The sequence below is a fragment of the Aotus nancymaae genome, unplaced genomic scaffold, assembly GCF_030222135.1.
Source record: "Aotus nancymaae isolate 86718 unplaced genomic scaffold, 86718_ANA_hifiasm-v0.15.2.pri h1tg000038l, whole genome shotgun sequence".
NCBI classification, from domain to species: domain Eukaryota; kingdom Metazoa; phylum Chordata; class Mammalia; order Primates; family Aotidae; genus Aotus; species Aotus nancymaae.
In genome coordinates, this window is record NW_026988452.1 from 5,095,624 (window position 1) to 5,115,370 (window position 19,747).

Sequence of the window (19,747 nt, forward strand, 5' to 3'; positions counted from 1 at the left end):
CTCTGAGGAGCAAAAGCAAGGAGGTGCGCAACCAGGGTCCAGCGAAGCCGCCGCCGATACCCCACAGAGCAAGGCCAGCCCCAGGGAGACCCTGGGCACTGGGAAACTGGGTTCTTCCTGGTTTCCAGCCCGATAACTGTCAAGGCCTGTCCTGGCTCAGACCCCAACACCTCTGCAGAAAAATGGCATGGACCATCCATGGATGACACCAATCCTGCTTCATCTGAAGACCTCTGGGAGCAGGAAAACCCCAGAAGGAGTGATAGTCTTTCATCTCCAAAGAAACTTAGAGGCAAAGGCACATTCAGTTCAGAGGCTCCCCACCAATGGCCGGACCCCGGTCTCCTTGCCTGAGGCGGAGAAAATGGAGAAGAGAGGCAAGGGAGGCAAGCAACCTCCAGCAGCTCCCAGAACGTGGGGGGTGGTAGAGGTGATGCCCTCACCATGAGCTGCTTCACTGACATCTCCGTGCAGCAGCAGGGCAGGTGACAGAGTAGGTTAAAGATTTGGTGGCGGGAAGTTTGGGGAGCGGCCACAGGATGACTTCTGCAGTTTCTAAAGGGAGGAGGAGAAGCACTCTGCTAGAAGGTGGGAGGATGGGAGGTGTGCAGAGTGGAGGGTAGAGAGAGCCACGGGGGAGGGCTGGGAGGCAAGTGGGCTAGGAAAGCTGGCGGGAGCGCCGCGCACTAAGGACCCAGTTGAGGCTGGTGAGCATTGGTTCAGAGAGGAACCGACTTGTCCCGGGTGTGACTCTCTGTAGCAATGGCCGGCAGTCTGGGAGGCAGGGAAGGAAAAGGCAGGTGACTGGGCTCATTCGCTGCTGTGGTTTTGCTACTTGGGTACAACCAAATGGCAAAAGTTTCAAAGTGTAGACTATTGGCAATAGAGACAGAAATAATTTCCATCTCTCAATGGAAGTGAAAATGATGGCTTGCTTCCTCTAATCAGAGTAGAGAGGACTGTGGGAGGTGAGGAGAAAGTAAAAGGGTCAACAGACCATAGGGCCCAATGAGGCTAAGGATGGTATTATGGAAAGATTGTTCGTGTCCCTCCCAAATGTACCTATTAAGGCCCCGCCCCTCAATGTGATGGTATTTGGCGGTGGGGCCATTGAGAGGTAAGTAAGATTGCATTAGGTCATGAGGGTGGGACCCTCAGGATGGAATTAGCGGCTCATAAACAGAGGATGAGATGTCAGATGCGGTGATGCATGCCTGAAGTCCCAGCTACTCAGGAGGCTAAGGCGGGGCCCAGGAGTTCCAGTCCAGCAGAGAGAAATTTTTTCTTTCTCCATGTGTGTGTACTAAGTAAAGGTCATGGGAGGCCCAGAGAGATCAGGACATCTGGAGCCAGGGAGAGGAGAGAGGGCCCTCACCAGAACCTGACCGTGCTGGCACCTGATCTTGGACTTCCAGCTTCCAGAATTGTGAAAACATTAATTTCTGTTTTTCAGCCACGCAGTCAGTGGTAATTCATTGTGGGGGCCTGAGCTGATTCAGACAGACGGGAATACCAGCAAACGAGCCAGAAGGATAGCGTGCTGGGCTCAGAGCGTGAGAAGTCAGTCAGAGTCCTTCAGCTGTGCACTCATATGCCAGAACTTCCTGAGATTTTGGAGGCGGAGATGGATTTCCCCAAGCTGATGGCAGGGCTGGAGTGGAAGGGACAACCTTTAGTCAGGTAGTGGAGCTCTGGATGGATGAGGCTGTGATCTAGAGGCCAAGAGGTGGGAGCCAGGAAGAGAGACAGGTTTCCATGAGAGGAGGCGTCACAAGTGGGAGGGGTAGTGGCTGAGAAGCTGTCACGGTGGGCAGCAGCCTCCCCATCACCCTCCCTCCTGCGTGAGAGAGGAAGAGGCAGGAGGAGGAGCACCTTACAAGCAGCCCTGAGGACATGGACGCCCCTGCCAGAGATGGAGCCACCGTTCCAGCGACATAGGGTAGCGCCTATGGTGGAAGTGGGTGAGGTGGGGGACAGGTCAGTGTGGCTGGAGTCAGTGGGGACCGTGTCAGTGCAGAGCAGCAGTTGGCAGGGGGAGTGTGGGGCCATCTTAGACATTGGATATTCTAACAAGGGAAGGCTGAGGCCCAGAGTAGGAGGGTCCTGCCCCCAAGACCTGAGATCTGAGTCTTCCACCAGCCCCCACAAAGCTAACCATAGCACTGAGTAATGGGTTCACTGCTAGCATGTCCCTCAGATCCAGGCTGCTCTGTGCTCTGTAACACCCTCTGGGGACAGTGGTTCAGTATGTGCTGGCCACTGCCTGGCCCAGTAAGGCCCCTTTTCTGTTGTGCTTCTCAGAGTAGAGTCACGATCAGGCTGCGTACCTTCTCCTTTGGGGACCCAGAGGCCTCAGCAGCCAACCTCCCATCAGTCACTGCTAAAGGGCATTTACCCATTCATCAGAACAAACCAGGAAAAAAAAATCTTTCTCCCCAACTAACCATAATCCCCTCAAAAAGAAAAGACAGAGTCTCCAGGGGCCGGGCGCGGAGGCTCATGCCAGTAATCCCAGGACCTTGGGAGGTCAAGCTGGGCAGATCACCTGAGGTCGGGAGTTTGAGACCAGCCTAGCCAACATGGTGAAACCCCGTCTCTACTAAAATTACACAAATTAGCCAGTCATAGCCGTTCGGGTCTCTTCCTGGAAATGACAATCATTCCGTCTTAAAGGGAGCAAGTGTCCACATCTTAGAGGAGGAAACTGCCTTTAGCTGGGAAATGGCCCTTTCCCACTTCTATCCAGTCTTCTCCGCACCGTGGCAGTTTCAGCCTGGGAGGCACATTGCACCCAGAAAGACGTGCGAGTGTCCCCGAGAGGACTCCAGGGTGGGCACACAGTAGGAAGCTAAATAAAGCTTTTGTCAGCACTCCAAGGCTGAGAACCGTGAGTGAGGAATAGCCATGTGTTTGGAAGAGAGGTGCTGGGCACTTCCATGCTGGGTGTACAGGAAACTGGTCCAGCACCTACCCCCAGTCCTGACCCAGCCGTGGAGGAGAAGGTGAGCAGGCATGGGGGGCTGGGAAGCCTGTGAGAAGACAGATTGAAACCTTCCCCCTGGTGGGAGGTTAGCTGGGGCAAGGCAGGGGCAGGGGTGGCCAGGCAAGCTGTTGTTCTACCATTTGGTGACACAATGACATATGGTGTTCTTGCGGGCCAAGGAGGTGCTGAGGAAGGCAGCGTGGCTCGAGATCTCTTGATGGGCACCCGTCCATCTTTTTTTTTTTTTTTTTTGAGACAGAGTCTTGTTCTGTCACTCAGGCTGGAGTGCAGTGGCACGATCTTGGCTCACTACAACTTCTGCCTCTGAGGTTCAAGCAATTCTCTGCCTCAGCCTCCCGAGTAGCTGGGATTGCAGGCATTCACCACCACATTGGGCTAATTTTTGTATTTTTTGTAGAGATGGGGTTTCATTTTGCTGGCCAGGCTGGTCTCAAACTCCTGACCTCAGGTGATCCGCCCATCTCAGCCTCCCAAAGTGCTGGGATTACAGGTGTGAGCCACCGTGCCCAGCCAAGAAGGCCATCTTCTAAGGTCAGGGGCTGCCAGCTGTAGGAGAGGCTGTGGGAGCAATGCTGGCTGGGGCTGGAGAGGGGTCCCGAGAGGAGCTGGAGTGCATTGGGAGCATACTGCTCATTCTGAGGAATACCACCAAGGCCTGGGAGGATCTCCGAGAAGCCCATGAAGATGCCCCCTGGAAAGGCAGCTTTCAGAAGCCTGGCAAAGCGCACCAACTGGCATTAGCCAGTGTGTGCCCCAAAGAGTTGTGGCCAGCAGCAGCTGGGTGAAAGGACCTCTGACCTTTCCCTTACCCTGCATGGACCCTGGAAGGCCCAGAAGCAGCTGAGCACGAGCAGGAGGAGGCACGGAAGCAGCGCAAACCTCCTCTCCCTCCCCGCCCTGGTCCCCGAGCCACTCATAGGTTAGGCATGAGCTGAATGTGGGGCGGGGTTGGGGGATCTTTGAAGAAAACGCAAGGTGGAAGTTTCAATTTCAGCTGAACTGAATCTTCTCTCTCCAGGAGCCAGCGACCTATGGGGCCATGCCTTAGCCAGAGGGATCGGGTCCATCTGTAGAAGGAGCCACGGCCTTCCCTCTACTCACAGCCGTTCCACCCACCTGCCTGGGTAGAGTCCACAGCTTCACATCTCTTTTCTCTCCCCTCCTGTTCCCACAACTTGAAAAGGCCTTGCCTTGTGTTCTGTTCTGAGCCTTACTGTGTTTTGAGGGCAGAGGACGCCAGATTGAGGAGATCAAGAGAGCCATACCCCGTGAAGACTGTTAGAGGACAAGTAAAACCCAAGATCCTTCCCAGACACATGTAAGGGGCGGGACCTGGAGAAAGAGGAGAAAGGGGAAGGAGGCCGGGAGGTCCTGTCCCAGATACTTCCAGGACTCTGCTCGGCGGCAGGTGACAGTCATAGGTCAGGTTGTGGTGTACTGCCTCCATAGCAAGGCTGGTCTTGCGCTGTGTCCCCATGGGTCTTGGCCATATCCACGGGGCTGTTTAGGCAGCTCCCTGCTGCTGATGGTCCAGCTCTTAGAGACCTCAATCAGAAGTACGTGCTGCTCACAAAGGCCACCCCCGGGCTGGAAGCTCTTCCTGTGGCTTCCGTTTCCTTCTCTGAGGGCGCTGATCTGGAGGACCTAGAGGGGGCAGAAGGCTGTCACTGACTGCCCAGAAATTGGCCCCATGACAGTGTCCCTTACCACCCACTTCCTCAGAGTAAGGGGAATCTGAACCAAAGCCAGTCAGATGTCTGTGGTTCTGGAGGACCCCATATTCGCCTCTAGGCAACAGCGGACTAGGGATGAGGTGGAGGCCTGGGCATGCAGAGTGCGTGGCCAATGTGAGACCCAGGTCGTGGTTTCAGAGGAAGCAAGCAGCTCACCGTGGGTGGGGCTCCGGCTCCAGGTCCTGGATGGTGTCTTTCAGGGCCTGGCCACGCGTCTCTGGCAGCAGGGCGCAGAGCAGGCCGGCCACGATGGGGAGGCTGCCGTAGATGAGCATGGGGAGGGCAGCGTAGTACTCTCCCAGCAGGATCATTAGTGGTGTAACGATGCCCCCAAGCCGGGAGAAGATGCCTACCAGCCCCATGCCTGTCTGCCTGGGGGAAAGCCAGGGCAAGCTGAGTAGACCTGGGCCCAACTCTGGGTCTCAGCTTCACCCCAGCCTATTTCCTCGGGAGAGCCCAGACCCCAAAGGTCGGCTGGGTCTCCAGCCTCACCCAGCCTATCCAGCGCTCCTGCTGTCTGCTCCCACCCCTACTCCTGTTCCCTGCCTGCTACACCCCTGCTGGCCTGTCTAGTCTCAAGTCAGAGGCTGCACATCCTGACCACCCTCCCACCCCGAGGGTTCCTTTTCTGGGGCCATTCATTCTTAGCTGTGTCCCATATTCCCATCCCGACCGCCAGGATGTGGCCTACTTGCACGGCTGTCCCCCACCATCCTAGGGACAACCTGAGGGCTTGGGCTAGATTTCCAATTGCCCTGGACCCCTCCCAACACTGCTGCCCCAGAGCCAGCCCTATCAGCTATTTGTGGAACAGGGTGAGGGCCGAGGAGGGACGGCCAAATCAGCGTTGCAGTAGCAGAGGAGCAGGAGTCACGCCGCAGCTCTTACCGGAGGATGGTGGGGAAGAGCTCGGCAGAGTACACGTAGGAGACAGTAAAGGCCGCAGATGTGGCCATCTTCCCCACCACAGCCAGCACGGTGACCACCACGGGCAGATCTGGCAGAAGGCAGACAGCCTCATCACCTGGGCCCTGCCCCCGGCCCCGTCCACTGAAACTCCCCACCCCTTCTGTACCCAAACCCCAGGGAAGCCTTCACTCCTGGAAGCAGAACAATGGCCACTGGTCTAGCCCTGGCAGCTGGTGGGCGAGGGGGCATGGGGGCGGGGACAGCCAGCCCTGGTACCTGCTGGGATGAAGATGATGATGATACACATAAGGCCACCCAAGACCAAGGTCCCCAGCTGGCTCCACTTGCGGCCAAACTTTTCCATCATGAAGATGCTGGAAGAGCGAGCAGGCACCTCAACAGCTCCAAAGATGAGCTGCGTCAGGTAGATGTCCAGCCCGAAGTCCCCCACTTGGAGGCTCAGCCCGAAGTACCCCACACTGTCCACAAACCTACGAGGTGATGAAGCATTCCTGTCTTTGCTGGGTGACGAGACACCACCCACAGGGAGAGCCTGCCTTGGTCAGCAGTCACAGCAGGGGACAGTGGCACAGCGGGGGAGAGGCCATCCCAGCCAGACAGCCACAGGCCACCCCTCTGCTGACACACACCAGGGAGGCTGCAGCCCCGTGGCTGTGTCCTCGGGCAGGGGCCCGGGCCCTGGGCACTCACCAGACACAGAAGAGAATCAGTGTCATCTTCCGGAGCTGGGGGTGTCTGAACAGATCCAGAGCATTCCCTGAGGGGCCTGTCCTCTCTGGAACCAGCTGGGAGGAAGAAGCAGAGTGAGAGCCACGCAGGAAGGTTCGTGTGGGTCTGATGCCCAGCCTGCCTGGGTCTGCTGGAGTACCTGGCTCAGGAGCTCTGGGGAGAGTTTCCGCCTATTGACCGAGGCTGCCTTCTGGATCAGCTGTTTCGCCTCATCCATCCTCCCCTGCGTCAGGAGCCACCGTGCAGATTCTGGCAGAGCCCTGTGGGTCAGGAACGGCTATGACCTTGGGGCCTAGAGTCCTAGGGAGCTTTCTGGCTTGTTCCAGTGCAAACTGAACCCCACACCCAGCCGTTACAGGCTCCCTCTCTCTCCCAGGCTAGCCCCGACTGTGCCATGAACGTGGGTGCTGCACTCCAACCCCCCATAGCACAGCTGACCCGGGGGGCTGCTCCTGGCACGTGGTTTCCTCACCAGAAGTAGAAGAAGAGCAGTAAGCCGGGCGCGGTGCCCGTGATCTGCAGGAGCCTCCAGTTGCGAAAACAGTAGGCGAGTCCCGCAAGCGCCATCTGCCCCAGCGAGAAGCTGCAGTGGGACAGGACCACGGCCTTCGTCGTCCATGAGGGCCCCACCCACTCTGTCACTGAGGGAACAGGGAGGTTGAGATGGGGCTAGTCCCTGCCATTCACTCCCATTCCTCCCAGGTGCCACCTGTCGGGGCGGGCCTCGGGGCCAATGCAGGAAGCGCCGGTGTGACCATTTCAGGTGTGGGGTACCCGACAAGACCTCCACAGGCAGTTTGGGGCTGTGGCCCTCCCCGGCCCTGAGCCTCACCCTGTGGCTGATGGCCAAGGCCCAGACACTCACACAGGGTGACACTGCTGAAGGTAAACCCGGCGACCGCAGTAGCCACAGCAAAGCGCAGGGCTATGTAGAGGTCAAAGCTGGGCACAAAGGCGGTGGCCAGGCCGATGGCAGAGAAGAGGAGCAGCTGTGCCAGGATGGTGGCCTTGCGGCCGATCCTGAGGAAACGAGGCAGGTCCAGTGGGAGGGTCCCTCGCAGAAGGCATCTGAGGGGAAGGCCACACGGGGGCCCGGCCCTCTCCCGGGGTCTCTGTCTGAGGCAGGAGACGTGGCCCTTCCCAGAGCCCCATTTGAGGGGAGGGGGACGAAGGCCTCGCCCTAAAGGCCAGTGTGAGGGGCACAAGGGGGCCTGGGGCCCGTGCCGGAGCCGACGAGCGTGCTAGGCCGGGGCGGGCAGGGGGTTCTTACCGGTCGCAGAGGGGCCCAAACATGATGCTGCCAGCAAGGAGCCCAGCCATGAACACCGACTGTGAGGTGTCCTTCAGGTGCTTCCGGTCACAAACCAGGTCGAACTGAGGGAGACGCAGGCAGACGTGAGGCCAGGGGCCGCGCGAGAGCAAGCTCTTCACCACCCGGCCCGCCACAAACCCTTCGGGGCAGGAGCTCATGGTTGCCAAACTGCGTGCCCAGGCGTTCCAGGGCACCACAGGGAACTCGCCAGCGTGGCAGGCCATTTCCGGCTCTAAAGGGAAACGCAAGTTGACATCTCTCTGACATTACACGAACTACTAGCTCAGGATAGTTCACGCTTTCAACGTGAGACCACGCTACTTGCCTTCCAGTGACATCATGTCTATGTGAAATCTGACATCAGATCTATAGGAAACCGTTTTTGGCAGCTGCTATAAAAAAAAAAGCAAATGCCACATGAAAATTGAAGCGGAAGAGAAAGTGAGGGTGGCAGTGTTTACGGACCGAGAGTCGTACAATGCCCAATAGGTGCATACATCCTATTAGTAAGTAAGTATATTTAAGAGTAAAATTAAAATATTTTTTCTGTCAACTTATGCATTTATTCCAAAACATATCTACTAAGTCGTTAGGACGTAAGCGCATGCTGATTGAACTTAAACGATTTAATGCATGGAACCGTTAGGCATTTCTTTCGGCCTGGAGATGCCATGTAAAATTATGGACACACTAAAGATGCAAATTGTGGGAACTTGCGACAGACCATTAACGGCTGCTTCCTAACAAATGGGGCCGCTTCCCCATAGCCAGGGCACCCCAGGACACGCTTGGGCCTCTCCATGTTTTCCTATCTGGCTGCAAAATCCCCCTGAGGTGCCCACCATTCGCAGGCAATCAGAACACTAAGGAGCCCTCACACATGCCTTGAGGAAGGTGATTAGGACAGAGGAACACACACACACACACACACACAGAGGGAGGGAGTGAGTGAGAGAACATGCTGGTGTGAGACAGAGAGAGACACAGAGGATGCTAATCCACCCAAGACCTGTAGAGAGAATCCCACAGCCTGAGAAACCACGAGAAGATAATTGGGTCCATACCCCTCCGTACATGTGTCTGCTGTACCTGCACCAGACTCACTTGGCTGACCCCCATCCCGCTGGTTGTGGGCCCCTCAGGGAGTCCCTCATGCCCCTTGCACACAGCTCAGCTCCACACACAAATGTTTGTTGGGGAACCGTCACGCGTGCTCTCCTCCAGCTTCCCAGCAGCAACCGCTTCGTGCTCACCCTGTGCTGGGTGCTTGCTAAACACTTTACATGCATTAACTCACAGAATTCTAATAATAATCCTTCACTTAGTATCATCTTCCTGAGAAAGGAAGGGTTAAGCAGCTAACCCTGGGTCCCACAGCTGGATGGCAGCTGGTGGAGCTGAGCCTCTCTTGACCTAGACAGGGAATGAATCTGAGCGAAGGCTAAGAGGATATCTGCTGAATGAATGGATAAATGAAGGAATAAACTAATGCCTACAGCTAGCTAGCTAACCAATCACCCTCAGTTAAATAACTTTTTGCAAGAAATTAACCAGTCCAGGAGTTACCCTTGTGCTCATACTCCTGCTCTCAGTAACGACTGTTCATGTTCAAGAACTTTCAACCTGTATCAAGTGATGAACTGACTGCCCCTGGGAATGAAGTGGGGAAGGACAGGGGACTTGAAATTGTGGCTCCAGCCAGTTCTACCCTTATGGTTTTTGTCTAGCAGCCACAGATTGCCTTTGTAGTAAGGTGGCATTTAAAATACAAATGATCAAGGCCTGCTGTTGCCAGGCTCAGGAGCTGGAAGTGAGTGGCTTTGTGTGACCTCGAGCCTGTCAGCCCACTCGTCTGTGTCTTGGTTTCCCACTTACAAAATGTGAATTAAATAGTATCCCCTGAGAGGATGAAAGGAACTAACATGTGTAATATGGTCAGCCCAGTGCCTGTGTCACAGGAAGCTCTCAGCACCTGTTATCTAGGTGGCCTCTGTGCTCACAAAGCTCTCAGCTGGTGGCAGACAGCTCAGACACAAGAGGGTGAAGTGCTCTGCGGGCATGAATGCCAAGCCAGGGAGTCTTCTAAGCTGGCACCCCTGGTCAATAGCCAGCATTCACTACCTCTCTTCAGTTCATACACCCCTTACGACATTAAATCCTCATTCTAACGCTAAGATGGCTTATCATTGCCTTTGTGCAGTGTGCCCTCAATCACGCCAGGGTCACCACCTAAGATGTGGGCCTGGTCTCACCACCTGCAGAAGTCTGACCTGCTGACCGTGACTCAACGGCGGATGCACGAATGCACTCTCACACCAGCAGTGTTCCAACGGGCTAGGGATGGCTGTCGGCTGCTGTCAGAGGGCGAAATGCAACCAATCAACCCAGACCCTCTGTCCGTCCACACATTTATTCCCTTAAGACTTTACAACAGAGGTTCTAACTTAACACACTTGTGGATAATTAACATGGTTAAGAGTGGTTATATGAAGAATAAAGCTTTAGGTTCCCAGCCCAGAGTAAATGCTATCAACAGGTAATTCCCCTTTGATCTTCCCTGAAGAGAGCCATGGTTAGAGTGGGGACAAAGGGATGTAGGAAGAACAGACTTAATTGGGAAAGCCTCGTCCCCATTTTCTTCCTAACTTGATGGACGGGCCGGCTGCCTTCGGCATGCCCCAGTAAAACCTTTCGGCCTTCCAAAAGGTTTGAGACTAATCTACAACTTTTCCTAACAGTTAGTGTCTTTACTATTTTGCCAGCCACCCTGAGTGAAGAGCAGCAGTGCAGCAGCAGAGACTGAGGCCTGGAGAGGTGCTGAGATGTGCCCAGGAGCGCACGGTGTTGTCCTGTTGCAGGTGGTAGAGATGAAGGGGCACCAACCTGAGATGCCAGTCATCCTCCCTAGCCCTGGAGGGTTCTGTGTGCAGCTTGCCATGGCGGTCTGCGGAATCCCACCCTCATTTCTTGGAGCGCATCCCATCCTGTATCCCTCCCCTGTTCCAAAACCTTCAATGGCTCCCTTTGGTCTCTAGCAGAAAGCCCAAATTCCTTAGCACCATGCCTAAGGCCCTTGGAGAGCTAGCTGTTGCCTATCTCCAGCCTCTTTTGCTGTGTCACATTCCTAAATACGCCGGGCATTTTCACGCCTCCACACCCCAGGAATGGCTATTCTCTCCACCCTCCTTCCCTCCTATGCCTACTTCTTTGGTCCCAGGACAGATCACATGATTGTTACTATTCACTGATGGTCTTCCCACCTCCTATTCAGAGGTCCATGTAGACAGGGAAGTCACTTTTTTCTTTTTTCTTTTGAGAAAGGGTCTCCCCAGGCTGGAGTGCAGCGACATGAATATGGCTCACCACTAGCTCAAACAATTGTCCCACTTCAGCCTCTGGAGTCGCTGGGACTGTAGGCATGTGCCACCATGTTCGGCTGATTGCTTTATTTTTTTGTAGAGATGAAGTCTCACTCTATTGCCCAGGTTGGTCTCAAACTCCTGGGCTCAAGTGATCCTCCTGCCTCAGCCTCTCATAGTGTTGAGATTACAGGCACGAACCACTGCACCCAGCCCATTTTTTTTTCTTTTACCAGGGATGGACACCCAGAAATGTAGGTTGAAGAGTAGAAACATATTCTGACCTTCAAGAGCACATAGCCTATAAGAAAATACACTTTTTTCTCTACAATTTAGTATTGTTTGCATTTAAGTTTAAATATGAAGTTGCCATTTACAATAAGGAAGTTTGGGATGTCAGCTCAGAGGGGGTCCTCTGAGTCGGTGGGCAAAACCCGTCCTCACAGGTGAAAACCAGAAATAGAAGAACTCACACGAAGCCGGCTGCACTGGAACCGAGCTTGGGATTATCTGTGGCACAGGGCACAAAGTGTACATTTCCCTGGGAGTCACTGTCTTTGGAAGAGTGGGAGTGAGGAGATCATGTTATCGCAGGGCAAGAGGCCCAAGGTCCAACCTCAAGGCCAGCACCATCTACGAGAGAGATCCTGAGTGCCGCCACACCCCAGGGAGAGGCTGAGGTCAACACTGAGTTTGAAATATTTAAAGTAAATACAAAGCTGTTTCAGCAATGCAGACCATTAAGTGTGCGTTGTGAGCAATGATGCCACTGGTAAAACATATCTACCGATATCCTACACAACAGACAAATTCACATCTGAAAATGTACCGTTTCCGACAACTGTGTGGTCACAGTTGTGGTTGGCGGAGAGCCATATACTCGGACTTTTTGACGCTTCAGGGCAGGAGGGTAACGCTGAGTATCCACAAATAGATGGATTTCTAGTCAGTTTTGCAGTGGTGTCTCCGTCCTCATTCAAAAATGTGAAAGACGAGTGAGTGCCTGAGATAACCCACCACGTCCAACGACCCCCTTCTTGTTTGTCGAGACCCAGATTCATCTGAGAGATGATCCCTCTGCTGTTGAGGAACTTGCCAAGAACAAATGGAAGCCCATCACTCCAGAGACTCCCGAAAAGCTGGCCCTGGACTGGAAGGCTGCTGAGGATGCGGAGTGTTCTGCACTCACAGAGAGGGCCTGAAGAATGCAGTTAACCAGGCCTCCAGAACCGAAGAGCCCCAGGCGGGTGCTGCTGTGAACGTCTCGCCAGAGCCCTTTCAGCTCAGCTTGCGTCCACACCACACTAAAAGCAATGTTTAAGTCAAACCAAGGATTAAAAATTAGGCTGGGCACAGTGACTCACGCCTGTAATCCCAGCACTTTGGGAGGTCGAGGAGGGTGGATCAAAAGGTGAAGTATTTCACCTTTTGAAATACATCAAATGGTGTGAGTTCATAATCTGACCAAAAAAAAAAAAAAAAAGTCTTTCCTGTCAGTCATTCTCTCATATGCTTAGCATAAATGTGCAGCTTAAGAGTGTGTGACATGGTGTTCCTAGAAGGCAGCTGAAGACCCAGCACGTAGAAGAAATGTGAGGGCGATGCTATCCATGGGACAGATGTCTGTGGAATTCTAAAGGAGGTCTGCTTCATCGAGGAGCTGGGGTTGGAGAAGGGGTTGGCGGGGGCAACACTCAACAACCCGGAACCAGGCAGGGGACTCGCCTTGTTTCTGTTTCCGTGTGAGGGACGTTCCAGCAGCCAGTGTAGGCTCTCTAGTTTCACAGATGTCATGGAGAGTCTGATGAAGACTCTTCCTCAGCGTCAGAGATATTATCGGCTGATTTTGGTTGCAGTTCCCAATTGCTAAAAGTGTTTAGGTAATCTTTTTATACCCTCCACAAATCCTAATTCTTACCTGAGTGTTAACCAGTGCTTTCTCACGTGATGTCTTTGTGTCTGCATTCTTTTCAGATGTGTCAAACAAAAACCAAAGAAGAGAGGTCCCAAACCCTTGAAAACATCCATCTAATTTCTACACCCCTGCCCGTCCACTCCGACCCACTGCAGGCACACCCACTGCTCCCAGACAGCCCGCCTGCTTCCTGGGGCCAGGCCTTTCCTGTGCTATTCTCTGCCTGCAAAGGCTTTCCCCTCTTCTCTAGCAACATTTTTCTAGTATCTTGGTGCCCAGTTCACACATACCACCTCCTTCAGAAAGTTGCCTGCCCACTCCCACCCTCACCACCCCCCACCCCCTATCCCCCACCAGGAGGAAGAAAATTCCAGGCCTTAGAACCCACGCAGCCCTTTATTCCTCTGCAAGGGGCCCAGCCCTTTCCTGACCACTAGGGGTCCTCCTTGTTGAAGGGGAACAAAGTACCTTTCTCCTTCAACTTCCCCCGCACAGCTAATCCTCAGGAGGCTTTGGCTGAATACAGTTGCATGAACAGCCCAGCACGGGGTGTGAACAAGGCCTAGGGGAGGCTGTGAGCAATCAGGAAGGTTTTCTGGGCTTTGAGAATGATCATATTTGGCCAAGTGGGCAGAGAGTTTAATATATAGACAAACCACACCACGTTTGGGCTGGTGAAGGCTGGGACCTCCAGGGCTGTGATGTTGGGGTGATGATGCAGAGGCCGGGAAGGGTCAGAAGGGGCTAGGCTGGCCAGCCCCAGAGCCTGGGAGCATGCATAGGTCCCCCTAGAGCTCCCGGTGGGGTAGGGTGGGGAGAGTCGGGAACGGGACAGGTCCACAGGCTGCCAGGCTTTTGGGAGCAGTGTTATGGTCACATATAAAAAAGCGAAAGTTAGACTTTGGTTAACATATTGGTCTCTGAAAACCTTTAAAAATAAATACTTTTTTCAGCCATGGGATGGGGCGGGGGAAGTGAATGTTTAATCCCAGATTTTCCACCATAAAGATGAGAATTATGCAGATCCCCTCAAGCACCCGTGCCCCTCAGGCTTCTGGACTTTCTGTGCCGCCTCCCACTCCTGTGGGAATCTAGACAGCAGGAGTCTGGCACGAGAGCCCCAGCTCAATGATCAACTCACTGCCTTGCCCTAGCTAAGCCACCTCCTCATTCTGTGCCTCAACCCCACCATTTGGGAAGCAGTGGAGTCGGACTGGATGCTTTCAGAGGGTCCCACTTGCTTGGAGGCGGCCAGAGTGGGAACTTTCCTGACTGCATCTCTCCTAACAGAATGAAGTTAGCAAGAATGAATGCTTAGTTACCCACAGGACAATCCTAGAGTCCAGACTGTTCTCCAGCTTCCCAAGGGCAGACTGGCAGAGACCTAGAGAGAATAGCTGAAAGGTTTGAAGCCCAAGTCCAGCAAACAGGAAGGCAGTCAAATGGACAGGGAAAGGGATGGCATTAGAGGGCTGGGAAAAAGGGACGTAGGCAGACATGCAGGGACAGACTGAAGGACAGAACTGGACAGACAGATGAGCACACGGGGTAGAGAGAAAGGCACAAAGATGGGAAAAGTGGAGGGGACAGCAGCTGGGTAGATAGCCAGAGTGACAAGGAAAGAGAGGGACAGACAAAAGGATGGGCAGAAATGGACAGATGGGCAGACAGACCGGACAGAGATCATGACAGACAGATGGGTCAATAGGCAGAGGACAAAGAGGAAAATGATGATTGACAAAAAGAAAAACATGGGTGCTCATGGTCAACCACAGGGGCATAGGGGCAGATATGGAGACAGAAATAGGCAGTGACTGAGGGCGAAGACTCAGGCACAGGAGCTGACAGACCCACAACAGGTGGAGAGACCGGCAAAAGGACAGCCCTACCTCATTCTTTAGGGAGGGAAGCCTGTCCTCAGGATATTCCCAGCCCAGATCACAAGGCTGCGTCGCATTGAAGCGGTGGCTGAGGATGTCCTGCAGGCTGGCATTGGCGGGGGGTGGCCGGAACATGAGGCAGGAATCCGGGGAGCCTGCAGCATCCAGGGGCACGCTCAGCGCCAGCTGCTCAGCAGCACTCAAGTTGAAAGTGTAGTTCTTCACCCAGGCCACTGCACAGTGGTGGGGCTCATCCAGGACCATAAAGACATGCGCAAAAAAGTAGAAGGAACTCAGGAAGTTGGGAATACACAGCAGGATCAATAGCCATATCTGGAAGCGACCAAAGTCACCTATTTCAGCCAGGACCTGGACAAATTGAGCCATGTCTGCCAGTCGCCACTTCTGCAGCCCGAGGATACTAGGTAGCTCTGCAGCTTGGCTCTGTGAACTTGGTTCTCTGGGCAGTGGTGACAGCAGCTGTATTAATGTTTAATCCAGCCTTGTCCAGCTCCACCTGTCACACCTTGGCCCCCTAGCCGTGATCTGGGAAGAGTCGAATATGATGAAAAAATAGTCCACTTGGATAAAGCTGGAAGCCATCATCCTCAGCAAACTAACACAGTGGGAGTTGAACGATGAGAACATATGGACACAGGGTGAGGAACATCATACACTGGGGCCTGTCGGGAGGTGGGGGACAAGGGGAGGGAGAGCATTAGGGCAAATACCTAATCCATGTGGGGCTTAAAACCTAAATGATGGATTGATGGCTGCAGCAAACCACCATGGCACATGTATACCTACGCAACAAACCTGCACGTTCAGCACATGTATCCCAGAGCTTAAAGTAAAAGAAAAAAATAGTCCACTCCAGCTTGTATCATCTGAGGATGTTTTATTGACTGTGTAAAAGATACAGGCATCACAAGAGGAACCAAGAGGACCGTGTCAGGCCCAGCACACAGGAGTGAACTTAGCCAAATGTTAGATGGCTTACAGCAGCCAGCCAGCCCGCACCACCTCTAATTGCAACATCCTAAACAATTCACACCCAACTCAAATGACAGACAGGTAGCTGGGTCAACAGGCAGAGGTAAAACCCGGAGAGTAGCTGCAGCACTCAGAGAGACACAGACCTCCCTTCTAGGGACAGCCCATACTAGGCAGCGCGGATACGCAGGAGAGCAGCAAGCACCCAGCCTGCAGATCAAATTTGCCAGCAGCCCAATATGGCCTCTCGATCCCGATGATTTTCCTCTCCTGTGAGTGTCTGGTATGTGGTGATATGCAGCACCTGCCAGTCTTAGGAGGCAGCATACAGGCCAGGAGCCCCACCAAAAGCAGAGGTACGCGGCCTTTTCAACCCCGAAGACACCGAGAACACAGAGCAATGACAGGTGTACTTTGAGCTGCACTTCAATCAAGAAGAAAACCATTAACATACTGTAAAAGGGTAAACAAATGCGAGTGGCCTAGCCTCCCCGGCCCTCTCGGCGACAATGAACACAGGACAAAGTTGCCTCCACCGCAGCCCACACCCCAGGTGCATACACATATACATGTCTGCTTGCGTATGCATAAGAAAGCATTGTCACGTTCTGCATTTTGAACGATTTTAAGGGATGAGCAGAGGAACATCGCTGAAGGGAACACAAGGAAGCAAGGTTGCGTGGGGCAGCCCTGGCCCCAGCTGGCACAGCTGGGGGGAGCCCGTTAATCAGTCAGCCTGCAGTACAGGTCAAGGCAGGACAGACAGTGCAGGGCAGAAGCGAGGTCGGACATTCTGCTCAGGGACACGCTTTGCTCTTTGTCCCACCCCAGGCCCTCTCATCAGGATCACCATTGTCCCCAGCTCCGTCTTTTTTCCTTTACCTACCTTCCTTGAGTGTTCTTATCCTCAGCATTGTCTCTATTGAGTTGCCAAGAAAACTGTTGCTACCAGTCGCCACTGGCTAGTCTGGTATCCCCCTTACGGGGAAGACCTGAGGTGGAGACATAAGCCTGGTCCTCTGCCCTCATCATCTCCTCACTCCAGTCAGGAAGGGAATTTTTGCCTTGTTTAGCTCCAAGTAACCAAAGGAGCTAGAGCTGGGAGGTAGGAAACTTGAGCTGTGCCACTGATTCACCCTGAGAATCTGTCCCTCCGTGGCTCTGGCTCTCAGTTACCCCATCTGGATGAAGGATGGTTTCTAAAGATTTCCACTTCTTGGTGTGTAATTCTAAAACAGAGAAAGAGAGTATGCTTAGCAGATTCCTGACAGGAGTGAGGCCTGATCAAAGACCTCCTGGATCATATTTCTCCAGCTGAAATATGGCCCCCAAACCTTGGAATGGAGGCGCTGAATGTCACTGGTCTCACGTTACCTCCACATTCCCCACACCCTAATGGTTTGGTTTACTTCTTTCGTCCCTTAACTTTGTCCTCCCTTCCTCCTCGCCACATCCTGTAAAAACTGCCAAAGGCCCAGGACGAGGTATCCTCTTGGAAGCTGTCTTCCTCATCTTCCTCTTTGTACCTGCCTTCATTCAAGGCCACAGCTAAGGGTCTTCTAACCAGCCGAGCAGTTTAAGTGGAATGAATACTCTCCCCATGTGGGAAGCATCAGGAAGACCGCTGGCGACCACGGCCAGGGAGCGGAGGGAGGTGTCTGTGTGTGTGGTGGAGGGACAGGGAGACATTCCTCAAAGATACCCTGCAGGGATGGGCTAGACGGCATCTCAAATCTCTTTCAAATTTGCAATGTAATGATTCTATTAAATAAAAACTGGTGGTAGAACTTCTGGTCTCTGGTCTGGCACAGAAGGAGCTTGGAAGTTACCACTCTTTTTTACCAAGTAAAATGTTGAACAAACTGAAAAATGAATAACTCTCCTGAGATCTGTCAGAGAAGTGAAGTCACAGGGCAAAACACTGCCCCCAAAGCTAGAGACACACAGCTGAATAGATAATTACAATTGAGGCCAGGTGCAGTGGTTCATGCATCTAATCCCAGCACTTTGGGAGGTCGAGGCGGGTAAGATCACTTGAGGTCAGGAGCTCGAGACCAGCCTGGCCAACATAGTGAAACCCTGTCTCTACTAAAAATACAAAAATTAGCCAGGCATGGTGACACTTACCTGTAATTCCAGCAACTTGGGGGACTGAGGCTCAAGAATTGCTTGAACCAGGCAGGCAGATGTTACTATGAGTCAAGATCACACCAGTGCACTCCAGTCTGGGCAACAGACTGAGACTCCAACTCAAAAACAAAACAAACAAACAAACAAAAACAGAAATACAATTTACCTGACCAGAAATCCACAAGAAACCTCTGCAGGAACCAGCACCAGGATAAGAAAACCTGAACTTTAAATGACAAATTGCGGGAGACTCGACGAACTCCAGAGGAAGACCCCCATATCACTGTGGCTTTTACTTCCCAGAGCTCTACTGGGTTCACACAGTGAGTATCAGAGAAAACTTCTCTTATGCTTCCAGCAGGGAGAGGCAAGTAACCATTTGAAATCAGCCAGAGTGTTCTGTTCTTAACCAGGCTTGCCCTCTGTCAGACCCTATCCTACCCGGGGGAAGAGGAAGACCTAACTCAAGCCTGCTCTAGCCATCCTGTCCCACTTAAGAGGGGGTGGGAGACTGAAAAGCACTTGTAACGTTCACAGAGCAGAGACACGAGCTCACTAAGAGGCCGAGACCTAGTCACAGGACTATAGAATGCTTTCCCTCTCCCCATGCTTTCCCACATCATCAAAGGCCTATTTACTGGAATTCCCTTTACCCAGTACACATCATGTCTAGCTTTCAACAAAAGATTACAAGGCATACTAAAAGGCAAAAACACAGTTTGAAGAGACAGAGCAGGGATCAGAACCAGACTTAAATACAGCAGTGTTTTTAGGCAGTGTTTTGCACTGTGACTTCACTTCTCTAAGAAGAATATGAATATGAATATGAATAACTAAGAAAGAGTTATTCATGTTGGAATTACCAGACTGGGAATTTAAAACAACTATGATTAAGATGCTCTTAGGAAAAGTCAACTTTCCTCTTCTCTCACACCCACACAATAATTAAAAACAAAGACTTCTGTGACTCCAAAATATGTGGAATTTCTCCCCACCAGCAAGCTAGCAATCAATTCTGTAGCAAACACCAGCTGGGTTTCTTCCAATTCAATGCCAACACTGTCTACCTGGAGACCCCACAGGGCTTGGTCCCCAAGGCTGGGGCTCCCAGTTTCAGACACCAGTCGTAAGTCTGGGTCTCTAGAACTTCTGACTGACCTGCCTCAAGTTGGAGTTCCCCTGACACTTCTTTGGGTTAATTTGCTAGAGCAGCTCACAGAACTCAAGGAAATGCTTATGTTTGCCAATTAATCATAAACACTATTTAAAAGGATAGAAATAAACAGCTAAATGAAGAGATACATAGGATGAGGTCTGAAAGAGTCCCAAGCACAGGAGCTTCTGTCCCCGTGGAACTGGGCTGCACCACCCTCACAGCCTGTGGATTTTTTTTTTTGTTTTGAGACAGGGTCTTGCTGTGCTGCCCAGGCTGGAGTGCAGTAGTACAATCATAGTTCATTGCAGCTTCATACTCCTGGGCTCCAACGCCCCTCCCGCACCTCTGCTTCCTGAGTAGCTGGGATTACAGGTGTGTGTTATTGCACCTAGCTTCCAGCACATGGATGAATTCTTGTTCACCTTCCCTGTCAACCTCCATGTGTTCAGCTCACTAGAAGCCTCCAGTCCTGTCCTCTTGGGCTTTTTTATGGAGACTTTATTGGATAGGCATGATATGAATAGAAGCATGGACAACCATATCAAAATGTGATTGTACAAAAAGGGTGTGATCTAAACCCAGCAAGGCCTGTCTGTTCAGATTCTT

The 19,747-nt window shown here is 52.7% G+C and overlaps 1 protein-coding gene across 1 annotated transcript; it reads right to left on the reverse strand.

Moving 5' to 3' along the window:
• Positions 1 to 3,862: 3,862 nt before the first annotated feature.
• SLC22A13 (solute carrier family 22 member 13) lies at positions 3,863 to 15,347 on the reverse strand. The gene is made up of 10 exons (XM_012455654.2): positions 14,872 to 15,347; positions 7,667 to 7,770; positions 7,262 to 7,416; positions 6,869 to 7,037; positions 6,536 to 6,656; positions 6,358 to 6,452; positions 5,923 to 6,137; positions 5,626 to 5,734; positions 4,894 to 5,109; positions 3,863 to 4,648 (listed from the first exon to the last, which is right to left on the reverse strand). The coding sequence occupies exons 1-10, from the start codon at positions 15,247 to 15,249 to the stop codon at positions 4,555 to 4,557; spliced, it is 1,656 nt and encodes a 551-aa protein (XP_012311077.2). The 5' UTR covers positions 15,250 to 15,347; the 3' UTR covers positions 3,863 to 4,554.
• Between the last annotated feature and the right edge of the window lie 4,400 nt (positions 15,348 to 19,747).